Source organism: Branchiostoma lanceolatum, chromosome 12 (genome assembly GCF_035083965.1).
Source record: "Branchiostoma lanceolatum isolate klBraLanc5 chromosome 12, klBraLanc5.hap2, whole genome shotgun sequence".
NCBI lineage: Eukaryota > Metazoa > Chordata > Leptocardii > Amphioxiformes > Branchiostomatidae > Branchiostoma > Branchiostoma lanceolatum.
Window position 1 is genome coordinate 5,345,796 of NC_089733.1, and position 23,288 is coordinate 5,369,083.

Below are 23,288 nucleotides of genomic sequence, written 5' to 3' on the forward strand. Positions count from 1 at the left end.
CCCATTGGAACAGACAATGCCAGGATGGACATTGGAAATTCAATAAAGGTCTAGCGGCTAACCATAACTTATGGCATTAGAAATCGGTAGCGGCCATTTTTTTCAGCCTGCAAATACAACAGTTGGAGCAGAAGCCAGAATGGCGTGCATTTTTTCTGGAATTAAAAAAAAGTAGCACCGTGTTCTTTACTTCAGTAAACAAGGCATTTTCCGACCGCCACCCCGTAAACAAGATAATCAATCACAGATATCAGCCGCGACCAGCTTCACAATTTCTTACCACATTGTCAGGAATCGGTATGTTTAAAACCAGCGTTAACGACATAGGACACAGGACGTTGCCTTCAATTAAAATCTGGCTACTCGGGACAAAATCTTTAGGTTTAGGGAAAACTGAATGATGGTGACGAGACAAATTCCATACACTGCTTGTACAACACTTCGTGACTGAACTAACCGGCCTAATCAGCCTACTGTCCTCAAAAACAATATATTGATAGCTATATAAGACAACACGTGCATCTTGAAGATTCACTCTACAAATTAAGACCAAAAAACGACAATTTGTAGAGGCAAAAGGAGCTAAGAAAAGTCCTTACCTATCGCCAACGCCCTTTCTTCTCCAAATGAAGTGGGCGACTTCACGGCTAGATACTACTGCCCATATCCATCCGCCACCGGCCAGCTGTATTCCAACGAATAAATTAGAGAAAACAGACTTGTACGGATACGTATATACGTACTGGGCAAAATATTATGTCATAATCGGAAAATGATGTGAATACTTTCAAAGTGAACATTAAGTGAGCGGATGCTTCATCTTTGTCTCGTACTACTTTCTGGCGGCACTTGTGTACATCCTGTCTGCGGAAGATATTCGGTGGCATAGCCCTGCGAGGCTCACATAGGGTTTGTGGGAATATTGCTAGTAAGATTTCACTGGTACCTATGCGTCATCTTAAATATGCTCGCTTTAAATCAATGAAAACCATTCCCTCTCTGTATTGAAACCTATGCATTAAGAGCCAAAAATACGGCATCATATCTCACCTTTTCATATTTCTGGTCACAAAAACTCCCCTTCATGTTGTAGTCTGGTTCTTAAAATGTACCCATAGGCCGTATCGCTAATTTCTATACGGCGATTCAAAAGCTACAGCCTGTTTTGTAAATAAAGTCGAACTTTGAACCCCGGTTTCAGGTCGATACCAACCCAGCAGCCCAGTGGGGGTGGGCTCAAAAAAGTGTCCACTATTAACACCAAATATGGACAAAATTCCATTTTTTTTGCAAAAACATTTACTAAAAGCCCTACACTATACCACCCACCATCAAAATGCCAAACTTCACCAAAATTCCCACCAAAAAGGGTTTTCAAAGTTTTTATTCAATTTGAACCCTGAGCTCTCTCACCGTCTTGTCTCCAGCGTCATGGGGTCACTACATCAAGGATGCTCAGGAAGATGAAAGTGTTGCAGGTAGATTGGAAGCAAGCCTCAAGGCATCACGGAAAACCGGCGAGGTGCACCGTGCCGAAGTCAGGAAACTTGTCCACCTCGGCAAGAAAGGACATTACAGTCATTTCCTCTGAAGAGCATGCAGACATTCCTTCAAACCATCCACATACTCCACCTCCAATCACAATGTCAGACCCTGTCTTTGTCAACCCCAACTCGGCCACTGCAATGAGAAAAGTCCTCCGCCATGTCGGCAAGATATCAAACATTTTCCGGTACAATGACAACAGTCCTGGCTCCAGAAAGTGGCTCGTCGTGGCTATGGACGGTCTGCCGTTAGGAATAACAAGAAATGTAATAAAGGACACATTGTACTGTAATCGTTGCAAGGTGCCCTTTGCATCCCTCGAGGTATTCCAAAGCCACGTGAAGGAGGAACATGTAGGTCATCCCTGAAGTTAGGGAGTTTGATTGGGTCGTGTTACGTGTGAGCAAGCTCCATCTGGCGATGAATGCTCTCAAAGCATTTGTCGACTTGAACTGGGATGTCTGGTTCGCAGCCCTGGCAGAGGAGATGGACTTCAAGTCTGAGGGTGCTCAGCGGGTCGCCAAAAGCTGTGCTGACCACCACAAAAGCATGCAGCTCTTACAGATAGCCATCAAGGGTCTAACAGATGAGCTGCTTGTTCCATATGTAAGAGAAAAGCTGAGGACAGGAGAGCAGCAGTCATTGTCAGCAGATGATTTCCTGTACTGCTGGTGTCCCATGGTCAGAAACACCAACGTAACATTCCTACAAGAACAGGTTCATCTGTATGGTTTGGCCATTAAGAATTTCCACGTAGGAACAAGAAGGAACAACACCCAGTATGTCCAGGCTGGTGTGGAAGTGTTCTCCCCTCTTTTCAGTGGTAGGAACCATCCCAAATACCAGATGATCGACATGCTCGACTCCATGGACAGAGCCATGTGTCCAGAAGACTTGAGAGTCTTCATGGAGAAGACAGAATCTGTGACCCATGGAAACAGGTCCATCGGAGAAGGGATGGATGCCAAGTTGGAAGAAAAAAACAAGGCGTCAAAGGTCTGGCACAGAGGTGCACCCTAAGCAGCGGATTGGGTTCGAGTGTTCAGGAACTTGGATGTGTTGCAGAAGGTGTGTAGATATGAAACCATGATATTGCAGTGTGCAATACCCTCATTTGCATGATAAGCAGCCCTATTTTTAGTTGTGTTTAGGCATTTCTATGAATTTAATAAAATGCATTAAGAAATGTGCAAAGTATAAAGTGTGCTTGCTTGTTTTAGAAGTCAAGTAATAAACCTTAAAATTGTTTGGGAACTGCATGAACTGTATGTTGTACGCCTTTCCTTTGATGATTTATTCTTTACTTTCTTGTCTTCAACAGCTGAGAGCCCGGTTCTTTGAAGTCATTGGCGTCACAGACACTGTGTCATCAAATGTCTGCAACCGGTACAACCAGGAGCCAGAGGTTGACGTGTGGAGGGCAAGACTTCGTGGGGAGAAGTACCTCTCCAACCCGCTTGATGAGGATGCAGCCCATGTCTCCATCACTGGTACACCCCTCACATAAAACTTGATAAAGTTTGACTCGATAGCTCGTCAAAACAAAATGATGATTTTTAATGAAGTAGTGCTTAAATGGATGCAACGTTCGAATGTGAAACAGACAATAGTATATGTCACACAAGATGAGATGTGTAGGGCCGAGGACATCACCAAACAGACAAAGGTGATTATGGAAAATCTGGTCAATGCTTTAAATTTGTATCAGTTGATCTTTGACGTTAAAATCAAACTTGAGGAAATTACTGTATGCAATATTTAGCCTTGCTGTAACTTTCTGGGTCATTTTACATGGTTTGACCACGTTTTTTTTAAACTAGTGGAAAACAACTCCATACCAGTTTTCAAACTAAAACGGTCAGTAATATCAAGGACATTATATAGGTAATATGCAAATATCTTTGTTTTGTGTGGTGATGCAAGGCCTTTGTTTTCTGACTGTAGACATGGCTGGACTCCCCATGGCTCTTAATTAGTTTATGTGGTCTAGAGGTCAATTCAGCCTTCAAAGTCCTGGCAGAGGACAGCAGGGAGTATCTACATTGGTTTATGGTTATGGTTGTTCCCAGGGAACGACCTGTCCCAGTTTACGGAAAAAATCGCTGACCACCAACGAAGAATAAATCAAGAGGCTTTTGTCCGATCCCGTGTTAAAAGCTTGAATGTGGGTGAGAAATTATTTTTCTTGCACACAGAGAGAAAAGGGAGGAAACAGAAAATAATTGATGGTGTTCGGGATTTGAATGGTGTGCTTTTAACTGACCAGAAAGATATTTTAAATGTATATAAAACTTTTCATGAGAAAATCTTATCTGCGGAGCCGATTGATGTTGTGTCAATGGATAAGCTTTTCTCCCACATCTGTAGGATTCTGCCCCCTGAGCAAGCAGAGTTTTTAGATTACACTTTGAAAAGGGAGGAATTTCGGGAGGCTCTTTTGCAGATGGAAAATAGCACGTGTCCGGGGCTGATGGTCTCCCCAAAGAATTATGCCTCCCGTCCTTTCCAAGCTTTGCAACTTCTGCAGACAGAGATTACGTTCTTTCAGCCTTTAGAGGCTGAGTTTACCGATGTGATTAAGCTCTTGTAGATTCTCGGTGTGGACCCCAAGAAACACTTTAAGGGGATCCAAAGAAAGGGGAAAGGAAAGTGTGAGCGCATTTTATTACAGTGAACTGATCAGTACGGCTTGACTCACGGCATTACCTAGTACGGATATGACTTAAGTATAAGATTAGGGGTTGAAAGGTGTTGGCCGCATGTTGTCTCATGGAGAGGTACAGTTTTTCATATTGTCAGCTGACATGTCGCCTAGCATTCCTCGCATTGGTCTCGCCTGGCATTTATATTTTAAGAAGTAGGCTGAGCTGGGAACTTTTTTTCCAGAAAGAAGATCCACGCCTTCTCTAGTGCTGCACACAAAGTGCAAAACATTGCCGAAGACACGAGCAAAACAGCACAGAAATATATTTTAAGTATGAAGTGGAGGGAGAGGAATGATTGGGGCAAAATACCACATCTATGCGACAGCTAAGTTACTATGTATGGAAACCAAAAAAGAATATGCTGAAGGGAAGAAGTTTTGCTGCTATGCCTTGATGCATCTTAAAGTGGATGACTGTGGACAAAAGCTATTCCAACCGATTGTAGGCAACAGGTTTTTGGTCTTTTTCCAGAATTCAGTTCCATGTTTTCGTTAAATAGTCTTGTCGTCTAGTTCAGATTGCTTCTTGGCTATGCTACTTGCAATGTCTTGATATTCTGCAATTCTACCACAAGTCATGCCAACCCTAGGCACCAAGACAGAGTATTATCAAGGAAGCAAGTGAGCGAGAAGTACTGCAAAGATATGTCATTCAGGGCCTTAGTCTATCTGAGCTTGATAGCCTACAGACAATCGTGCCTGGATCCCTTGGTACTGTGCTGAGACAGTTCCAGGACCTGGAAAAATGTCCAGAAACTCTAAAAGGTGCAACAGTGTATGACAAGACATGTGACAGTTGTGGCCATAGCCTGCCATTTGATGGACGAGCCGAGGCCATCCTCAACATGGGGTCATTCTTGGTATCCCACGACCGCCTGAGTGATTACATGTACCATTTTTCTCCATACTGGGCTAACAAAACATATGGCAGATGCTGGTATCGCGAAGTACCAACTAACGTACAGCAAGTTCCGATTGGCGTGGCACTCCTTTGTTCAAGTGCTAGACATTCGAAATGATGATGGATTTATGTGTCCTGTTTGTGGCACGTCACAAAACGTTGTGATTTGCGATGGAACTGCACTAAGCTTTAGACGTGAGTTGATGCCATCATTGATGGAGCAAAGTGGAAATGAGAAGGAATCCAGAGCCATTTGCAGTAGTTTCCAAGAAAGGGTGTTTGTGAAAACAGCACGTGGCCGCCAGCTTTTACAAGATTTCCTCAGCGATGGAGTAACTCCACCAGACATGGAAGAACTGCTCAGAAACGTCCGACCCCTCGTCACTCGAGGCTCTGCTGAACAATTCATTCCCCTACCTTGAAATACTGGCCAAAAAATCCATTATCTGTGGACTACTCCATCCCTCTAGAAAATTACATGACTTCATAACTGATTTCTGCAATGGAGAAGGCTGCAACTGTGGCATCTCTGGTTGCAGAGGGCAAGATAGCTACCAGAAAGTAGCAAGTGGTATGTAATAGACATAATAACTGTATATGACAGCTTTACATTCCAGCACAATGTTCTGCTATGTTGGTGTTGCCAATTTGTATATGAAGCTCCAAATTTATGTTTGAACCATATTTCCATTCATAATTGTATGGAAAGGTACTGGTAAATGCATCATAGTACATTCTATGGTGTATTTCCATAAATGCGTTAAGCAAGGTATTCTGATACACTTTAATCAGTAGGTACTGATCATCTTTTCTTTTCATCAGACCCACTTTGTCAAGGCTGGTGATGAGGGCTACCTCAAGCTAGATTAGCCATCACATAAGGGCGCAGGTAGATCTAGGCATTAAGAATTTATGAAGACAGAAATCTTAGAAATATGCCGTTTTTTAATATAAATTAATAGACTTCTTGGGGGCCATCTTCGAACGCCCTAACGATCCATCTCATATCATCACCATCACCGTATCCGAAATGCCGTACGACGATAAGACCGAGAGGAAAAGGGAGAACAGGAGCAATAGTCGGCGCCTGGGTGGGGTGGCCGCGGTCGCCGATCGCGAGAAGGAGTTGCTTGCCGCTGCGATCAGCGATCTCAAGACCGAAGTGGACCGCCTCCGGCAGGCGGCGAAGGCCAAGCTCGACAGCCTTCACCGGGAGAAGACGGCTGCCCAGGAGAAGACGCGGGCAATGCAGAAGGAGCTGTCTGAGCATCCGCGGCCCAAGCTGCCAAAGATCAAACGTGACCGGCTCTGCTAGCCGAACGGCGTATCCAAAGTTCTGGGGAGTGGGTGCTTCGGTCGAGTCCTTCTCAAGACATTGTCAGATTGTAAGTGCATGGGCTTTCATATTCCAATATTCAATGCATCCAATACTTCTGATTAAATAGTTTGAAAATGTTTGCAAAAGACCATACTCTCATTTTGTGTCTTTTGTCCTGATTAAACAGGCCTTGAATATACGCTATCTTTCGGAAATTTCTCCCGAACGTAATCAGTCATTCATAATTCAACTTCAAGGTAGAGCGTTATCGGTGCGTAGAGAGTAATTGGCCTCTTTCTTTCTACGTGTAACTCTCTCAATTCAAAATGAATGGTAAAGATCATGCTTGAATTTCTCATATTGCGTCTGGAAGCTTGGGAATTTAGCGTAGAACGCTGTGGCATTCCGATCCAGAACAATTTCTTCTGTATACAAATGTCTTTATACATATGTTTCGATCGAAAATGTTTTGGCAATCGATAGGTATAAATAGAAATACAGATACAAGTATACTGTCCTTGGTTGGCCTGGCTTGTGTTAGTCTTTCCCCGCCAGTGTATAGCACATACAATAATCCACTCACGTGTATGGGTAGGCGCCAAGCACTTCTTTTGTGTCATAATCATTGGTCTTTTGACCGTGTCGCTATGTACTAATTATCTCTTTCGTTCTGTAATCACACGTGTAATATGTTTATCTAATCACGACTAATGATGAATCTCTTTAACATTTTAAGGAATTCCCCACTGCCACTGCACTGTCAGAGTAGGCTCACAAGACTGCACTGTTAAAGGGGTCACCATACAAGTAACATTATTCGTGCCTGTTACTGTTATCAGCAAAATGTCAATACATTTAGAGTAGAGGCACGGCCTGTTCCCTAACTTAGTCTAGTCCAGCGAGTGATAAAACCGCCGCATGACGATTCCGATACAAGAAACAGATAAGCGCGAATTGCACAGACCTCAGTACTAAGTGTTTAACGAACTGAGTGATTTCATGTAAATAATGACTGGAGAAGGTTTTAGAAATGCATTTCAGGACACAACTATATTACTGGATTTCTACAAATTGTGGTAATAGAAACAAGTATTCTCCATGACAGGATAATACAGAGAAACACTCCAATGAATACTCAACTCTTCGACTATGTCATTTTACAATTCAAAGTCATCAGTTAGACTGGAGGTTTTATTGTTCTTCAGTGTTTGTCTTTTTCCATGTTTCAAGTTCACTTTTGTGTTTTCAGTGGCTCATGTTAATTTTGGCACTTTTGTAGGTGGTCACGGCCTGGCTGCTGTGAATCAGCTGACCACAAGGACAGATGCCACCATCCTGGACCTTTTGCAGGAGGCAGACATCTTGGCAAGGGTGTGCCACATGGAGTGGTTCCCATCCGTTTATGGGATAAACTCTGACGTGGCGAAGTCCTACCTTGTCCAGGAGTTTGTCTCCTGCACAGCACGCAGCATCAGGAGCGTGAGCTTCCACTACCTGCTCATCAACCCGTCCAGCCTGGGGGTGACCAAAGTAGATGAGGCCAAGGATGGGGTAAAGCAAGTGGCACAAGCTGTGCAGTATCTGCACGTGTGTCAGTGATAATTGTCAGTCCTCTGAAGTCATAAAATAAGTTTGAGAACGGAGGGGAAAAAGACGCCAAAATGAGCCATTTGTGCCAGCGAGCGGTCCTGGTGGGGAGGGCGAAAGGAAAAGTCCGTCAACATTCTGGACTTGCGAAGTCCCAAGTTCAAGCCAGTTCGTCTTTGATAGACATCTGTGGATGAGACTTTAGAAAAACGCAGAAGAAGCGAAATTTCGTTGGTCGGCACTGGTCAAATGAGGTGTGCCGAGGACTATAGGAGGCGCACAAGGCATGTTACTTAAGTTCAAATGGCACCATGTGAAGACCGCCAACAGCCAGAAAAGACAGGGTCATGTTTTTTCAGCCATGGGAAGTGGCAAGTTTTCCACCTGTAGTGTGACTTGTAAAGTGACCATCGACAACGAAAGGGATCTGCAGGCCACGGTAGCTAAACTCTGTGATAGTGTATTGCTGAACCTATCCACTACAGACCGGAACTGGGCCAGCCACTGTTCAGCACGCTGGTTACCTGTCCTGAGTGGTAAGTCTCGCAAGGCACTGTGTTTGAAATTAACTTGCAATCATATATTCATTCACCCTGTTTGCTATTCAAACTTGCAGTCTTACCGCGAATTTTGTCTGTGGCCATATATATTATTGCCATAAATGTTGAATTTACATACAATGCAGTCGTACTGACCACGTCCACCGACCATCTACAGACCTATTGCACCAAAACCACCGCCCACCATCCTCATTTCACCCTCACCAAACGTACCCATTAACACCCCAAACACCAATCAGGGTGTGGTGATGGCAACGTTTGGTGGTGTCGTCCCAGCGGTCCAACCGTACTTTTCGCCCTGCCTTCCATCCTGGCTTCCCCCCTGCCTGCCAACCAACCAACGTTCCACCCTACGTTCCACCCGGGCTTCCACCCTACTTTCCTTCCGGCCTCCAGCCATGCCTTCCACCCCCACAGGTCCACCTCATCAATCCGTCTGCCCCGGCTATCATTTATTTCATCACACCGTAAATGTGAAAACTCCAGACCCGGCCTGCCATATCGACTATGATTTAAGGATTATGATTTGGATTCGACGCTCGGTTATGTATATATTATCTTTTTTGGTTACTTTCTGTTCATTATTCTATGTTATTTCCTTGTTATGTTATTTAGTCTGTTTATGTTATTTTGTGCAGGGCACGCCTGAAAAGCAGTGCGGTTAGCACTGAGTGCGTCCACCCTGGATAAAGAAAACAGAAATAAAATAAATAAATCTTTCGAAATAAAACTTATTCACCGTAATAACAAAAGTCGCAAAAACAGAGCACTTGAGTAGTGTTTAGATATCTGATATCTCTTATGTATATATATTTCCACTCTTCACTTAAGTTACTCTGGCTTTATATCAATTTGTAGTTGGCATAATGATTTTGTTCAATTTTGTGTAAACAAGTCATGAGTATATTACTATTGTTTTTTTTTGTCTTCCATAAGTTTCTCCAGACTACTGATTAAAGATCGACAACCAACAATGAACATAGTCTCTGACATCATGAATTGTGGTCTGTTGAATGATCTGTGAATTCGACCAGTGATTATAACATGGTCCTTGGGCTGTGGCTTGAGAGTAGATTTTCACAAAAAAAGACATCTTTATCAATATATTTACTTGTACATGTATATTAGATAATAATACCAGTATCATTATTTTGACTTAACTTCCAGTAACAATACCCCCGCCAAAACAACAGTCTTGCCCATTTAAGCAACCGCGTGCACTTTATTCTTAATTGCAACTATCCAAGGCTCTTCCAGGCTGAAATGCCTTCTAGTCTGGTGAGTCTATATGATGCTGCTCAGTCTGAACGTCTTCTGATGCAAACTTACGGCATCACACTGCCACCACGACTACCAAACCCTAACGAAGGCCCTGTTGACGACACGTTTGAGACCATTCTGCGGTTGCTCGACCCCATAGTTCTACAAAGTGTGAAGCGCATTTTCTTTCATTTTGTTTTAATGATCCAGGAACTTGTGTCATTCAATCATCAAGTACCAGTAAACATCATGCTTAACATCGTCCCCGACAGTGGCAACAGGAGCTTTAAGCACTTTGCACCCATCAACAGTTCCATCCACAAGCCAGAGATCACCTTCTTCGGTAGACTCAATACCAAACGACAGTGGTAAGGTCAAAATACTTTAAACTTTACTTAAACAGAACCAGACAAGTTGCAGCTACGGGCCCCAAGTCATGAACGACTTCACAATGGCAGCACTACAGACCGAAGGCATCAGGGTCGCAACGGGCCGCGTGTACAAGCCGCTGAGAAGGATTGACGGGATTGGAATGAGAGTGGAGAGTTGGTGTAAACAGCACACTTATAGCAGCTGTTGTTTTTTGGACAGGAGGGAGTGCAAGAACAAGTTTGTCTTTGCATTTCTTGGATGCCTCGTCCTCAAGGGCATATTCAAAGAGGTCAGTATACATTGCATAAATGATGTAAGATGTACGTAAGAAAAAAAAATGAACTGAAATTTCTGATCCTGCTGTATCATAAGGTTTTGAGCATTCTCTTGTTGTCTTACAACAGGTACAAGTGGGCTACCCCTTGTTGGGCATACTCAATTCAGCAAGATAGCGGCCACGCTCGAAAAGAAGGACGCCACAACTGGTGACGAACTGATCCACGCCATCAACAAGAGCTTCCCAAACGTGAAAACCTGGGACTGTGATGCCATGCTCGACATCAAGACATTTCTGGGAAACGCCAGCAATGACCTTGGACAGCACGGTTGCCCTCATGGCTTTACGTTCACCAACGGCCATGATGGTCAGCCTGTCTTTGAGTACAATGTATTTCATTTCTTATTCCATGTGTAAGCTCTACTCCCCAGATCTTTGTATCGTAAACGATGAAATTCACTCTATAATTCTAATGTTGTATAATGTATATTTCAACTCCCTCTCTAGATGCTGCTGTTATGTACTGCATCCAGTGCCCCTTTACTCCCTTTGGTCAACAATTGGCATCGCGCAAAAATATTCATGATTGACTAATCCGTTGTATGATTTTGTCCGTCATGAATGTTATTTTATACTGATATTATCCAAATTCATATAGGCCTTTGCTTCTGATGAGGGGTGGAAAGCTCCCTAGAAATGACGAGGTGCGCCTGGCTCCAAACCAGACCTGGTCGATCCCAAGCTGGAACGCCTTTAGATTGACAAGTTTCAGAAGGGCCTGGAAGCCTTTTGGCAAACAGGTAAAGTAAATAAGACATCATCAAGGAATTCTTCATGTTTCTCGCAAGTGCAAAATACTCTCGTTATCTGCATAAAATTGAAAGTAATTACACGTAGTTTGCTACGTAGTGATGTAATATGAAGCTTGTCAATCATTGAAACTGATACTTAACAACACATCTGCTTGGTTACCTTATGAATATCGAGCAGCGCCTGATGAAAAAGAGGGAGTCTTAATCTGGGAGTCTTGCTTCCATGTCTAGTTAGTCAAGAACAGTTGACAGAAATCTGTAAAATGATGATGATAAGTGTGAGGACGTAATAGCTCAAAAGTCCCAGAGTGTAAGGAAAACAAGTTAGTCAAATTCCTTTTGTTCATTTTGGCGGGAACTTGCCTCCTGTTGTTTCAGCAGTAGCCTGTCAATTGCATTAAAGATTTTTTGACCTCTACTTGCGAATTGTCCTATTGTTCTGGTTCCAAAATGTTGCTCAGTCCACTACAACAGGACCGATTGAGCCCAACAGAGACACAGCACAGAGTTCCAGTCTTTGTACAAAGACTCAGACAACCACACAGACAACATGACGAAACACGCCCTTGAAGTGGCAATGGTAAATGTTATTGTCGTTTTCGAGAGGCGGTTCCATGATCAGTTGCACGGGAAGTACAAAGACGCGAACCAACAGCATTGAGAGGAAACGAAGGACATGCTCAAAACAAATATGAGGGGGGGGGATGATTTTGGGTACATGTCCCATCTGCAAACAACAAAGCCATCCATTGCCATGATGGCCCTGGAAGGACAAGCTATGTTTAAAATGAACGAAACATCTCACTGACTGAACAATCTATCCAAAGATGATCCTTTAAAATATGCAGCCATCCCGACAAGTGCACGAAAGACCAGAGGAAAGTACAAGAAGATGTATGATGATCGCGACAATACCATCAAGGAGGTGAAAAAGGAGGTACTGAAACAGCGTGGGGAAGAAACAGAGAGACAAAAGCGCAAGGCAGTTCAAGTTGAGACAGAGAGGAGAGAGATACTTGTTTAATGTCGTGGTCCTGCAGAAGACACAGTCTATTGACATAATCATAGGGCCTGCACGAGCTCAGGCAAGTCCAAACTGCAGCGGACGGTTCGGTTTGGAGTTGGTTTGTTTAATGATTCTGGTTTTTACACTTCTCTTTCTTATGTGACGGTGCTTCACATAACCGTACTTTTATCAGAATGAACTGTGGTTTAATCATCCTGTCAAAAGCCTAGACAATTCCATCCGATACCGTACTTGTGATCCATTGGCCGTACAACTGTTACCTCGATCCCTCCCTACTATTTTGTCAAATCTCATTATAAAAACGACATTTTTCACAAATCCAAGCTAAACGGGTGTTCTGTTCACCGAGTAGCATTGACATACTGAATGTAATGTGGACTTTAATCCTCTCGGCACCTATACCAGGTGTTTTCTGTAATTAGACATGGTTTTGTTACAGATATTTAACCAATGATCTAAAAGCGATGATTATAACCTGACTATATCATGTTGCAAGAGAGCATGAAGCATCACATATTTTGTAACATTATTTTTATCTGTCCTACAGAATGATGATCAAAGACATTATGTACCATTCAAAAGCATAACAAAGCGCCTACAGACATCATTCTTTCACTGTGGTATTTGGGGTAGAAAAGAAAGTTGTAGAAGTGTAGTGCTTTGCTATTATAACATTTTGATTTACCAAACGGTGAAATATTGCTTCATAACTTGTTCAGTTGTACTCTTTTTTTCATTATTCTTTCTAATATAGCTACGCACACTTAGTCATGTTGTTGTTACATTGCGAATTTATGTATGAAAAGAACATAACTTGAAAAGTAGTAAATATTTTTCTAAATTTGAAACTATCAACTTCACAAGGTCTACTTTATGTCGAAACTGTATGTCCCTAATGCTTTCATATCAAGACAAGCCTGAATGTTCCATAGATTAAACATAAAAACCTGAATGGTCTTTATTGTTTGTTGGCAGATTCTTTGTGATGTAAGAAAGAAGTGGTGCATGTTGTCTACAAGTTTGGGTTAGGGTTGCATAAAGTTGGCAGATAAGATAGACCGTTACAACAAGTTAATCTGTCTTTGATTTCGCAGGAGAAGGTGGAGCAGGTAAAAAACTTTTCTACAAGTCTGTAAAAAGGGAGACACTGCACAGGATGCTATCTATGAGTCCCTGCTGACGTTCGAAATGCTCGACGCGCTTCACATATCGCGACTTGAAGAGTAGTGAAAGCAACAACACATATTCCTTCCAAGTTGATTGGAAGAATGTGTATCACTAAAATGTCAATTACCGAGGCAGGGCTGCGTTCCTTGACGGTCGAACTTCAGCGTCAGAGAGGATACGACCCCGCCAAGAGAGGTCGAAGGCTTGCATGAGGCTGGCGTTTGGTTCGGGGACCATACTTCCGGCCGTGTCGAAAAGATGCCAAACCGGAATGAGATGTGGCTACCATACGGTACAAGGAAGCAATGCATTTACCACCAGTACCGCCAAGAGAAGTCCGAAGACATGGAGCCGTATTGCTCAAAGCAGACATTCTACAATATGTGGAATGAGTTGCATCCCAACGCAACTCTGAGCCCAAGCACTTCTTCTAATTATTGTCGAAGAAGGGAAGCTGCCCAACGAAATCCAAAGCGGTACCTGAGCTTGATCATCGATGGTAAGTCCAGAGAACTTATATATCATATAGAGCTTTGCACTTTGCAATCGCTAATACGAAATAACAGACTGTTACCAAACTGAAATATTTTTGTTTTGTTGTATTTTTGTAATTTTAACATTCAGTTCTTGTCATCATTTTTCTGACAAGTCTTTTTCCTGACACTGTTCAAACGATCAGAATGCTGATTTGTTACAGGAATGGATCAAGCAGAGACCTTCCACATTTTGTTGGTGCAAAGTCAAATGTAACTTTCGCGACGTTATTTTTAAACATCAATGAGTTAATGAGTGCTTGAAAAAGTTTAATCTATCATGCAGCTCTTTGCTTGTTTGCTTCATATTATACTTAGCTGCTCAATTAACCTCAAATCAACTATCGTGTGTAAGTCATCGAACTTATTAACGTTCACAGCACCGAAAAAACACCTACACGCTTAAGACCATCCCCTCAAACACAGGGGACACAGCGCAGCTCATTTCATCTTCCAGTGTCAGCAGAGGTGATACAGGACGCGATGCGCACTGTTTACAAGACCAACGCTTTATTGAAAAGCATTACCTATAATTCGCAAGAATGTGTGAATTGCTTTCAAACCGGCCCTTTGACCCATCTAAACATGTAACAAATAATGGTGAAAAATGGTAAGGAATGGTGTTGCGTCCAGAGACTTCAGACGAATATGAACCAGAGGGAGGGGAATTGTTGCTTGTGTTCGACCCTACCAACCCTAGCAATCCCATGTCGTTAAGTGAGAAAAAGCCCCTAAAATTGTTATTTCAAACACAAGTGGAGCCAGTGCGATGATAATGACAGGCACAACTGTTCTGGGGTCTGTTCTGGGTGACCAGCAAAACTGGTACTTATTGCGGCAATTGATCAATGTTACAGGTCTTCCCGCAAAACACACCTCCCCCCCCCCCACACACACACACACTACAAAACCTGTGATGTTTAATTATGTAATAATCAATCTTTTCCTGCCATTTCAGTGCCGGGACACATTGTATGTTGAGTCATTCAACAATGCCTGCCTGCAGTACCTCGATTCGAGGATCTTCTTCGGCATCATGAAGTACGGGTTGCGAATGGGTCTAGCCATCCATGACCGGGTATGTACACTTTATCTTTGTTAGATCAAACGTCTATTAAATCAGTATATATATATATATATATATATATAATTGTGGTATAAATATCATCAAAATAAATCAAGTATGACAACATGATTTATCTTGACAGACCATTCGACTTGAAATCGACTGCCTACAGCAGAGACTTTGGGGTCGGTGGTTTAGACGGCTTTGTCATCAAGATATATATATATATATATATATATATATATATATATGATATATCATATCATAGATTTGGACACAAATACAATCATTGTACTAGTACTTGCTAATATCGAACATTTGGCAGTCCCACAGTAACAGAGCAAATTCTAAAATTAAAAAAAAAACTGTGCAAGCAGGTTCATACAAATTGTTACTACGATGGTATATTTTCCAGAGCGACTGCCTCAGTGGGTAATGGACCACACGGCACGTGTCATCTGTGTCAAGTACAGCGGCTGTACCGGTACATCCTGCAAAATCCAGCAGTCTCAGTTGGTTGCACCCCACGGCACGTGTCATCTGTCTATAGGATACAGAATCTTCAGCAAGTTGAAGTAAGTAGCCTCTGGGCGCTTTACTCCAACAAACGGGTGTTGACGGTACCCGATCAAGATCAAGTCCGCATACATCTTGGCAAGGAATGTGCGTGTGGAGGAAGTCAGTAAGGGAAAGTGGAAGATTCAAGACAAAGGGGAGACAGACAAAATATGGCTAACTTCGGGTATGGCCTCGTTGGAAGACCACAAGCCAAGAATACCATAATCGGAGTGGTTATGGCGTATACACAGTATTTCTGTTATTCAAATATATGTATCTCAATATTAAATTTTCGTTTTGTGATTTTGTAGAAATTCGTCATGTTGTTTCTTCCATACATCTTCGATAACTTCGATCTGTTTCAAATACAGGTATAGCAGTGTACTAGTTAATGGAGTACTTTGATCGCACTCGACAACGCGCGCGGGATGAGGTCACTCCCATTGAATGACTCAATGGAATGTTTGTTACCGGCTACAGGGTCGATCAGTACTTTGCGGACATGAAAGAATGGCACAATTACATACAGACCATTAATTGCTCAGTTTCTTTACGTTTCAGAGTTCTGACGCATCCATTTTGCGAGGTTAAGGCTATCACCTTTACCATCAACTCCGTATAAGTCGGCATAGCCCAGGAACTACCTTCACCTCGCCTACATGCGATAACGTGTTCGACGGTAACTGGCAGGTCTCCATCCAGAAAACAAGCGGACCGGACGGATGGCACATCCACCTGTGCCTTGTTTCGCGGTCAGCTCCTATTCACCTCAAAGTCATGTAGGTGTTAACACTGATATTCCTAGCTGTGCATTTGATATTTTGTGCGAAAATATGGTTTATCTACATTGCTATTTTGGTTATACAATGTATCATTTATTTTATTTTTCGGAAGATAGAATTAGGGTGTGCATAATTATTATTTTTTGTTTGATTAATAAATGTAATATTGTTCAAATTCAATTCCACAGGTTTCTACTGCTATCACCAGCCATGCCAGGCGAAGATCGGCGGGAAGACCGTGCCATTTTCCTGAGAGGACCGATATGTATGCGGGAAAACAGGAAGTACGGGGCCCCTTCACCAATCCCCAAGTTCATTGAATATTCGAGAGGCAATGACAGCCTCAAGGTCAAAGTCCTGCTACAGATCGTGTCTGCAGTTATCAAGCCGTAACGAGTCTGCTATGGAGGCTAAGGATCAATCAGTACTTGTCGGACAATAAAGAACGACACAAATACATACAAACCATTCATTCCTCGACTTTGTTATGTTTCAGAGTTCCGACGCATTCAGTTTAAGCAAAGACATCAAAACGCCTTAAATACCATTGTTCTTTTGACTCCCTATGTCTTTTTGGTGATCTCTACTCTTCTCTGTAGGAGGCTGTAGGATTAGTCAAAGTCCCTTTGTCGAATTAGCGGGTAAATTCGTCTTCCACCAATCCAACATATTAGCAGGGTGCCAGGTTCATATCAGACTTTATTATCACCTTTGGATTATGTATCTTTTTCAACTTTCGGTTTCCATCTGTGTTGACTAAAACACATATCATTTTACGTTTTGATGGGGTGGCAGTTTTGGCGCGTTTTCTTCTATCCTGTCTCGCGCCTTCTCAGCTAATTAGCTCCAGAACTTGTCATGGGTCATGGCAATGTCTAAATAAAGTGAAAGGATCGCAGCAAGTCGCAAGTGAAAACATGGGGAAATACTAGTATATGTTTCTAAGAATCATAGTTATCAAACAAATCCTAACACCACAGAAATATATCTTTTGTTTTATCATTTCTATTCTGACCATGTATCACAAATTTGAAAATATAAACATTTTTCATACCTCTTTCCTTCTTACTACATGTTCTTGTCATCTATAAATTTTCCCGCCAATATTGTTTTTATCAGAGCTGAGCGGGTTGTGTGTATTTTGTGTCCTTGAGACGATGGCCGGTGGACAATACAAGTGTTTTTGGCTAGCTGACAGTAGAGCAGGTCGAATGGATGAAAGGACCGAAGAATGGGGTTGGCCAAGAGATACAATTGGCTCCGAACTTCATAGGAGAGTTTTGGGGGGAAAACGGACGACTCGGAAGCCCATGTGAGTTCAGACGAGGACGATCATGCTGCAGCCACCACCTCAACAGCTAGCATCCCGAGTCGCCAGGAACCCTCTCCGCCCTCATACACTGTGGATGACACCAGCTCCGATGAAGATGAGAGCCCCCGGTCTGTCGGACGTGGAGGACATCGACAAGACCCACAGCCAAACATGCCCGCGGAGCCCGCACCAGGCCCTTCCGTGCCAAACATACAAGACGGAGAATGTGCGTCCTGTTTCTTACGACACTGTGACCGAACACGACGCTAGAAGAATCGGACAACCGCGTGCGGTGTTGCACAGGCACCGCCCCCACCCAAAGAACTCTGGCACCAGAAGGGGAAAGTACAGACTGTTCTGGAAAGAGATCAATAAAAAAGGCGGGTGGAAGGATCCCCGGTATCTGGCGCTGAAAGAGCAAAAAAAAAAGGGCTGATGGGGTCGACATCGTCAAAAGGGAGGTCATGCCAGATTGTGTGACCTTCCTCGTTAGAGACTGTTATCCGAACCCTTCGACAATGCCTTATTTGGGACATCGTTGGAACTAGATGCGACAAGGTCATCTACAAATTGAAAAGCGGAGTGATGGAACGGACTGGGACAATGATTTTTGTGAATTTGGACATACATATTGATGGACTTTGCGATAGGACTAGTAGTAGAAAGTATGTACAGTATATAGATATAACGCCGATTCGTGTTTAAACTCTGAAATGTGGGGTGGACCGGACAAGGAACAACCTGCTCAAGAAAAAGCACTAACAGGTATGTTCGCTTCTTCATACGTAGGTGACGACTTGATGTTATGAGTGTATACCCAAATTGTTTTATAACAAGTGTATGTTGCCTCTGATCTGCCAAAGCAGAAAAGTCATAGTAGGTTCCAAATATATTTTTATTCATCAAGATTACTCGAATAATGTTTGCCAATCAAGTCCACTCAAAGATTACGCATGGACAAAATAGACAGGCGAAGTTGAATATCTGCTCAAACATGTGAGTACAGTATACATTTTACACAAATAAAACTTTGGAAAAACGCGGCAAAACAATGACTATTTTTTGTACACAAATATCGATTCAGAATTCGAGTTGAACTGGGTACGAGATGTGCGTGCGCAGTTAACATTCAATGGCGGCTGACTAGCAAAGCGGCAAGCAGCGATGCACCTTCCCTCGTATTTATTTGTGTTGATGGTTGTGCGTGATATTTCATGGATGGGAAATAGAACAGCGGGATCAGGGTGCTACCTTTAAGCCTATACCCTTAGACATTGGTGATTTCGTGGCTGTTGCCTGTGAAAAAAAGGGTGGTATCTGGGCGAGGTGATGAGGTTGATGAGCGACAGCATTGTCAAAATCGTCTTTAACGAGGAAACGCAGGAAAACCGCTTCATAGCCGGGGGATCACGTGAAGAGCTGATACAGAGGCCTAGGCCGTTTGTATTTGCCTCCGCGCATGCTGTTCCTTTGTCCCGAAGGGCCTATACATTAGAAAACTACAACGAAATATGTAACTCTTACATCAGCATACAGCAAAGCATATTTCATGTAAGCCCTTCTGGATAAAGGAACCGCCTTCCTGCTATGCGATTTTGACAATACTGTCGTTCATCAACCTCTCATCGCGTGGACACCCAATGCACACTGGGAAGATTTTCTGGACGTACGACAAAGATTGACGTATTTCAAGACGGAAAGTGATCTTGTAGCTATTCATAGCTATATATATTAATATATAATAAATCAAGATATATCTCGAAGTTCAGAACTAATCTCAGCCTAGTACATGTAGTGATTAATCTGTTATTTTTCGTCTTCAGCTCAAATTTTTAGTAAAGTGGCGGATAAACTCAGACACCAGGAGGCCCTCACGCCTGAACAGCTAATCCACATGATGCCTCAGTGTAACAGACTGAGAGGACTACTCAACATCCGGGACTGGGCTTAAACCCCACGTTTCTAACATCAAAGGGCATTCCCAACTGGGATAGTTAAGATTCCGGCTAAATAAAGAAGACCATGATCTTGTAGACATGTTCTATCGTAAAGGGGAAGAACTATGCGACGTAACTCTCATGTGCGTAAGTTGCCATACATTGTACCAGTTCCAATTGTCGCGCAATCAAGTTCTTTTTCTGTAAAAACAGACACATTGATGGCAACAAACTCCGTGATGAATTATTTCGAAAATGGTCTCCCTACCTAGACAGTGAACCCTAAAGACATGAATGGAAAGCCATTAAAAAGATCATGCATGCTTGTGAAAACACTGTGGAGTAAAAAAAACAATCTAAAGTACGGGCAGAATGGGCCCTCCCCGAACTCCCAAAATACCAGGAGGAAACTGTCAACACGGATGCTAGCCCAGTAGTCCCGGATGATGTGAGGAGTTAACTGGAAAAGGAGTAAGAAAAGTCATCTGTCAGCGTCGTCAGCCCTCGTGAGTTACCAGTACCTTATCCGAACCATGGCTGCCAGGGGGGCCAACTGGCGGCGGTACGACGAATCTTTCCGCATGTACCGCCAGTCTTTCATAACCACCCCCTGGAACTCATTATGCATAATATGGAAGGACAAAATAACATATTTCTGAGCATAAGTTATAATGTCTTTGTTGCGCTGAATTGCTTTACATTTTATTTTGTCATTAGAACAATGTCCTTAAACTTAAAGGAGACTATTTAGCCTCAACTATGTTTATATCAATGCCTTATTCAATATCTCATTTTGTCGGTAACACTAAATGCATGAAAGTACCAACATCAGTCACACTTAGCTTGTTACAAGTCCGAAATTAAAGGTGAATTTTCAAATAATTTGACCAATTCTTTGTTTTAACCACAGACAGGAAGGTCTGGAAGGCTCTCCAGGTGCTGCCTGCAGTTGTTAAGGATTCAGCTGCTCCTGAATGCTGGTTGTGTTGCTTCCGGTAAGTTCCACTCATTCCCTTGACATTGATTAAATGGTATGCCCTGCCATGCAACGTTTAAGACTTCACGGATTACGCACGTCCAGTGTTATCACAATATAGATGACCAACACCAGCCGAGATCAAGTACGTGGCTCACCAGTTGGTAAAGACATACCAAGGGTTAGGAATGGAAGGTGTTGCCGACTATGAAGCACACGTAAGCATTTACAAGAGTCATCACAAATACACCCGTAGTAGCTATCTCTCCTCAAGTGGCATTCAAACTTACGAATGTCAAGTGTTGGTTTGATTTATTGTTCAAGATCGAAAAACTATTAGAAGTGATAAGTTTTAACATCTAACTACAATGTTATATCCTTGTATTGATCTGAAGACATAGTATATCTATTTGATTGTATGTCTAAAATTCCCATCTAAATATAGTGGGGCCACTGTCAGGTGATACCGACACGTGAAGTCAGGGCTGAGCACGTATGGACAAGCTAGTATAAAAAGCTTGTGTGTGGCCGGTGCGGATATTCCTCATCCACTCAGAATTCTTTGATGAGATATCTGGGTGGGGGGGGGGTGGTACTCTGATCCTGTGCGTTGGTATTCGGGTATTAAAGGGAGAAAGCAAGAAAGGTGCTGCTCCGTCCACGGCACAGTGGATGAAGGTTGCATTTTTACAGCAGTTATATATAGAGGGCCCAGAAGACAAACCAAAGATAAAACTTCCCGCCCCAAACGAAGACAGGACACGAACAATGAAGACAAAAGTTTAACTGTATACCCTTCGCGACGACTGGTTTGAGCAACGGCTTGAACTCCTTTATCGGTCCATGTGAGATCATGTCTGATGAAATAAACGCTGGACAAAGTCGCAATGTGTAAAAGAGTACCACTCTATTCACATTTTAAATTGGAAGAATTTATACAATAACTATGTCATCAGTCACATCTGTTAAGCATGGAACGCATTTGAACTACGTTCCCTGAACCCGGCCTGTGTAACGGAGCCCTGATCAAGAAGACTTTTGACGTTGAAGAGGACAAAGGAGGTAAATAAATGTTGTTAAAACCTAAAACGCGCGCACATTCTCTTTGAAAAAGTTTCTCCCCACTCTATTGTTTCCTTGGTCGGGGTTTATGCATGCGAACTCCGGGGAAAATAGATGCCCACTTCCCGCTGAGTGTATCGAAAGACGCTGGTTCATTTACTGTAACTCTCACGATAGCAAATCTATCATCACTAGTCTTGTATAAACTAACTTTTGATTTTTTTCTGGCGACACTAGATTCTAACTTATCCATAGCTTCCCGCGCAGTGTATTGAAAAGCGCGCGCAGTTCATTTACTCTAACTCAATCTGTGTCTGTTGTTGTCTCTCCACTACATATAGTACTCGGAGAGGCCACCACACTATTCATTGAAGACGTATATGACGTCCGTGGACGGTCAAGGAACACGTTGTACAGAGACAGTCAGTGGGAGGCTTATGTCTCCCACCTGTGGAAGCTTTGTAAGTCATTGCGTTTGTTTATATCTGTATCTATATATCACGCGTCTATTTTTACTTCCTTCATATATCTAGCTATTCTTCTATTGACTTATCTATTCATTTTCAGATAGGGAACCCTCACGCGTCAAGGAGGCGCTTTACCCCTTGACAACAGATGAGGACCCGTATGTCCGTGAAAAGAAGCAAGAGTGTGTACCACTCTATACAGTTTCATGACGAAGGTACGTACCTTTCAGGTGTTCTTTATATCCTTACTTAAATCTAACGCAAACCCTAAATATAGATGCTAACGCCTTACGGCTGTAGATTCTAAATATAGATGCAGTACTTTTTTCTTTTTTCTCCTTTAGACGACAGCGACAGCCTTCCGACACCGGACCGCAGTCCGGAGCGCACCCGCACAGACCCCTGTTCAACAACAGGTCCACCCTATGCACCCGTTTCCATCGTGCAGCCGCGGTGGCCGACCGTTACCATGGCTCCCGACGGTGACAGACAGCCGGAGGCGTCCACGTCGGCAGCGAGTGACTTCCCGCCGGTGTCTCCGAGGCCTTCTATCCAAAGTACGGGAAAAGAAAGTCATGCTGTTCATCTTATAAGCAAAGTCCCATTCACAGTAAAAAGTCTTTGAAAAGTTATAAAAGGAATATTGAAATATGACCTTTTCTCACCTCTCTTGGGATAAAGTAAACTGAACTTTTTTTATTGTAGAGGCCAGAATACAGAGACAGAGAGAGTACCAAGAGCTCTGGAACGCCACGGCCACAGCAAAGTCATCAAAGGGGCTGTCTCAACAACAAATGATGCGCAAAGTAAACGAAGAATGGGCAGAAAAAAAGAAAGCCATGAAATCGAAGCCGGGCCCCCACCCCCTCCACATTGTACTCCTCTCCTTGATCTTGTGCCTGACCTGAAGAGAAAGGTGAAGGCAGGAAAGGAGGCCAAGGTGGAGAAGGTGCTTCAAAGGGTAGAAAGTGGGAAAGACATTGAAAATGCGGCAGACACCATCAGAAAGAACCACACAGATGGTATAAACACTGCATGTGCGAGAACCCATGTGAACAAAATGTT

General features: G+C 42.9%; 1 protein-coding gene and 1 long non-coding RNA gene across 2 annotated transcripts; both read left to right on the plus strand.

Moving 5' to 3' along the window:
* Window positions 1-1,075: 1,075 nt before the first annotated feature.
* On the plus strand, window positions 1,076-3,235 carry LOC136445633 (uncharacterized). Its single transcript, XM_066443763.1, has 2 exons — window positions 1,076-2,613; window positions 2,867-3,235. Exon 1 carries the CDS (start codon window positions 1,966-1,968, stop codon window positions 2,563-2,565), a length of 600 nt encoding a protein of 199 aa, XP_066299860.1. The 5' UTR covers window positions 1,076-1,965; the 3' UTR covers window positions 2,566-2,613; window positions 2,867-3,235.
* An 18,081-nt stretch (window positions 3,236-21,316) lies between these two features.
* Window positions 21,317-22,749, plus strand: LOC136445637 (uncharacterized). Its single transcript, XR_010757428.1, has 3 exons — window positions 21,317-22,217; window positions 22,324-22,438; window positions 22,568-22,749. It is a non-coding gene; the product is annotated as an uncharacterized lncRNA (long non-coding RNA).
* Window positions 22,750-23,288: the final 539 nt, after the last annotated feature.

Bases quoted from the DNA above. Each gene is read 5' to 3' on its own strand.
- LOC136445633 (XM_066443763.1), top strand. From the start codon at position 1,966: ATGAATGCTCTCAAAGCATTTGTCGACTTGAACTGGGATGTCTGGTTC.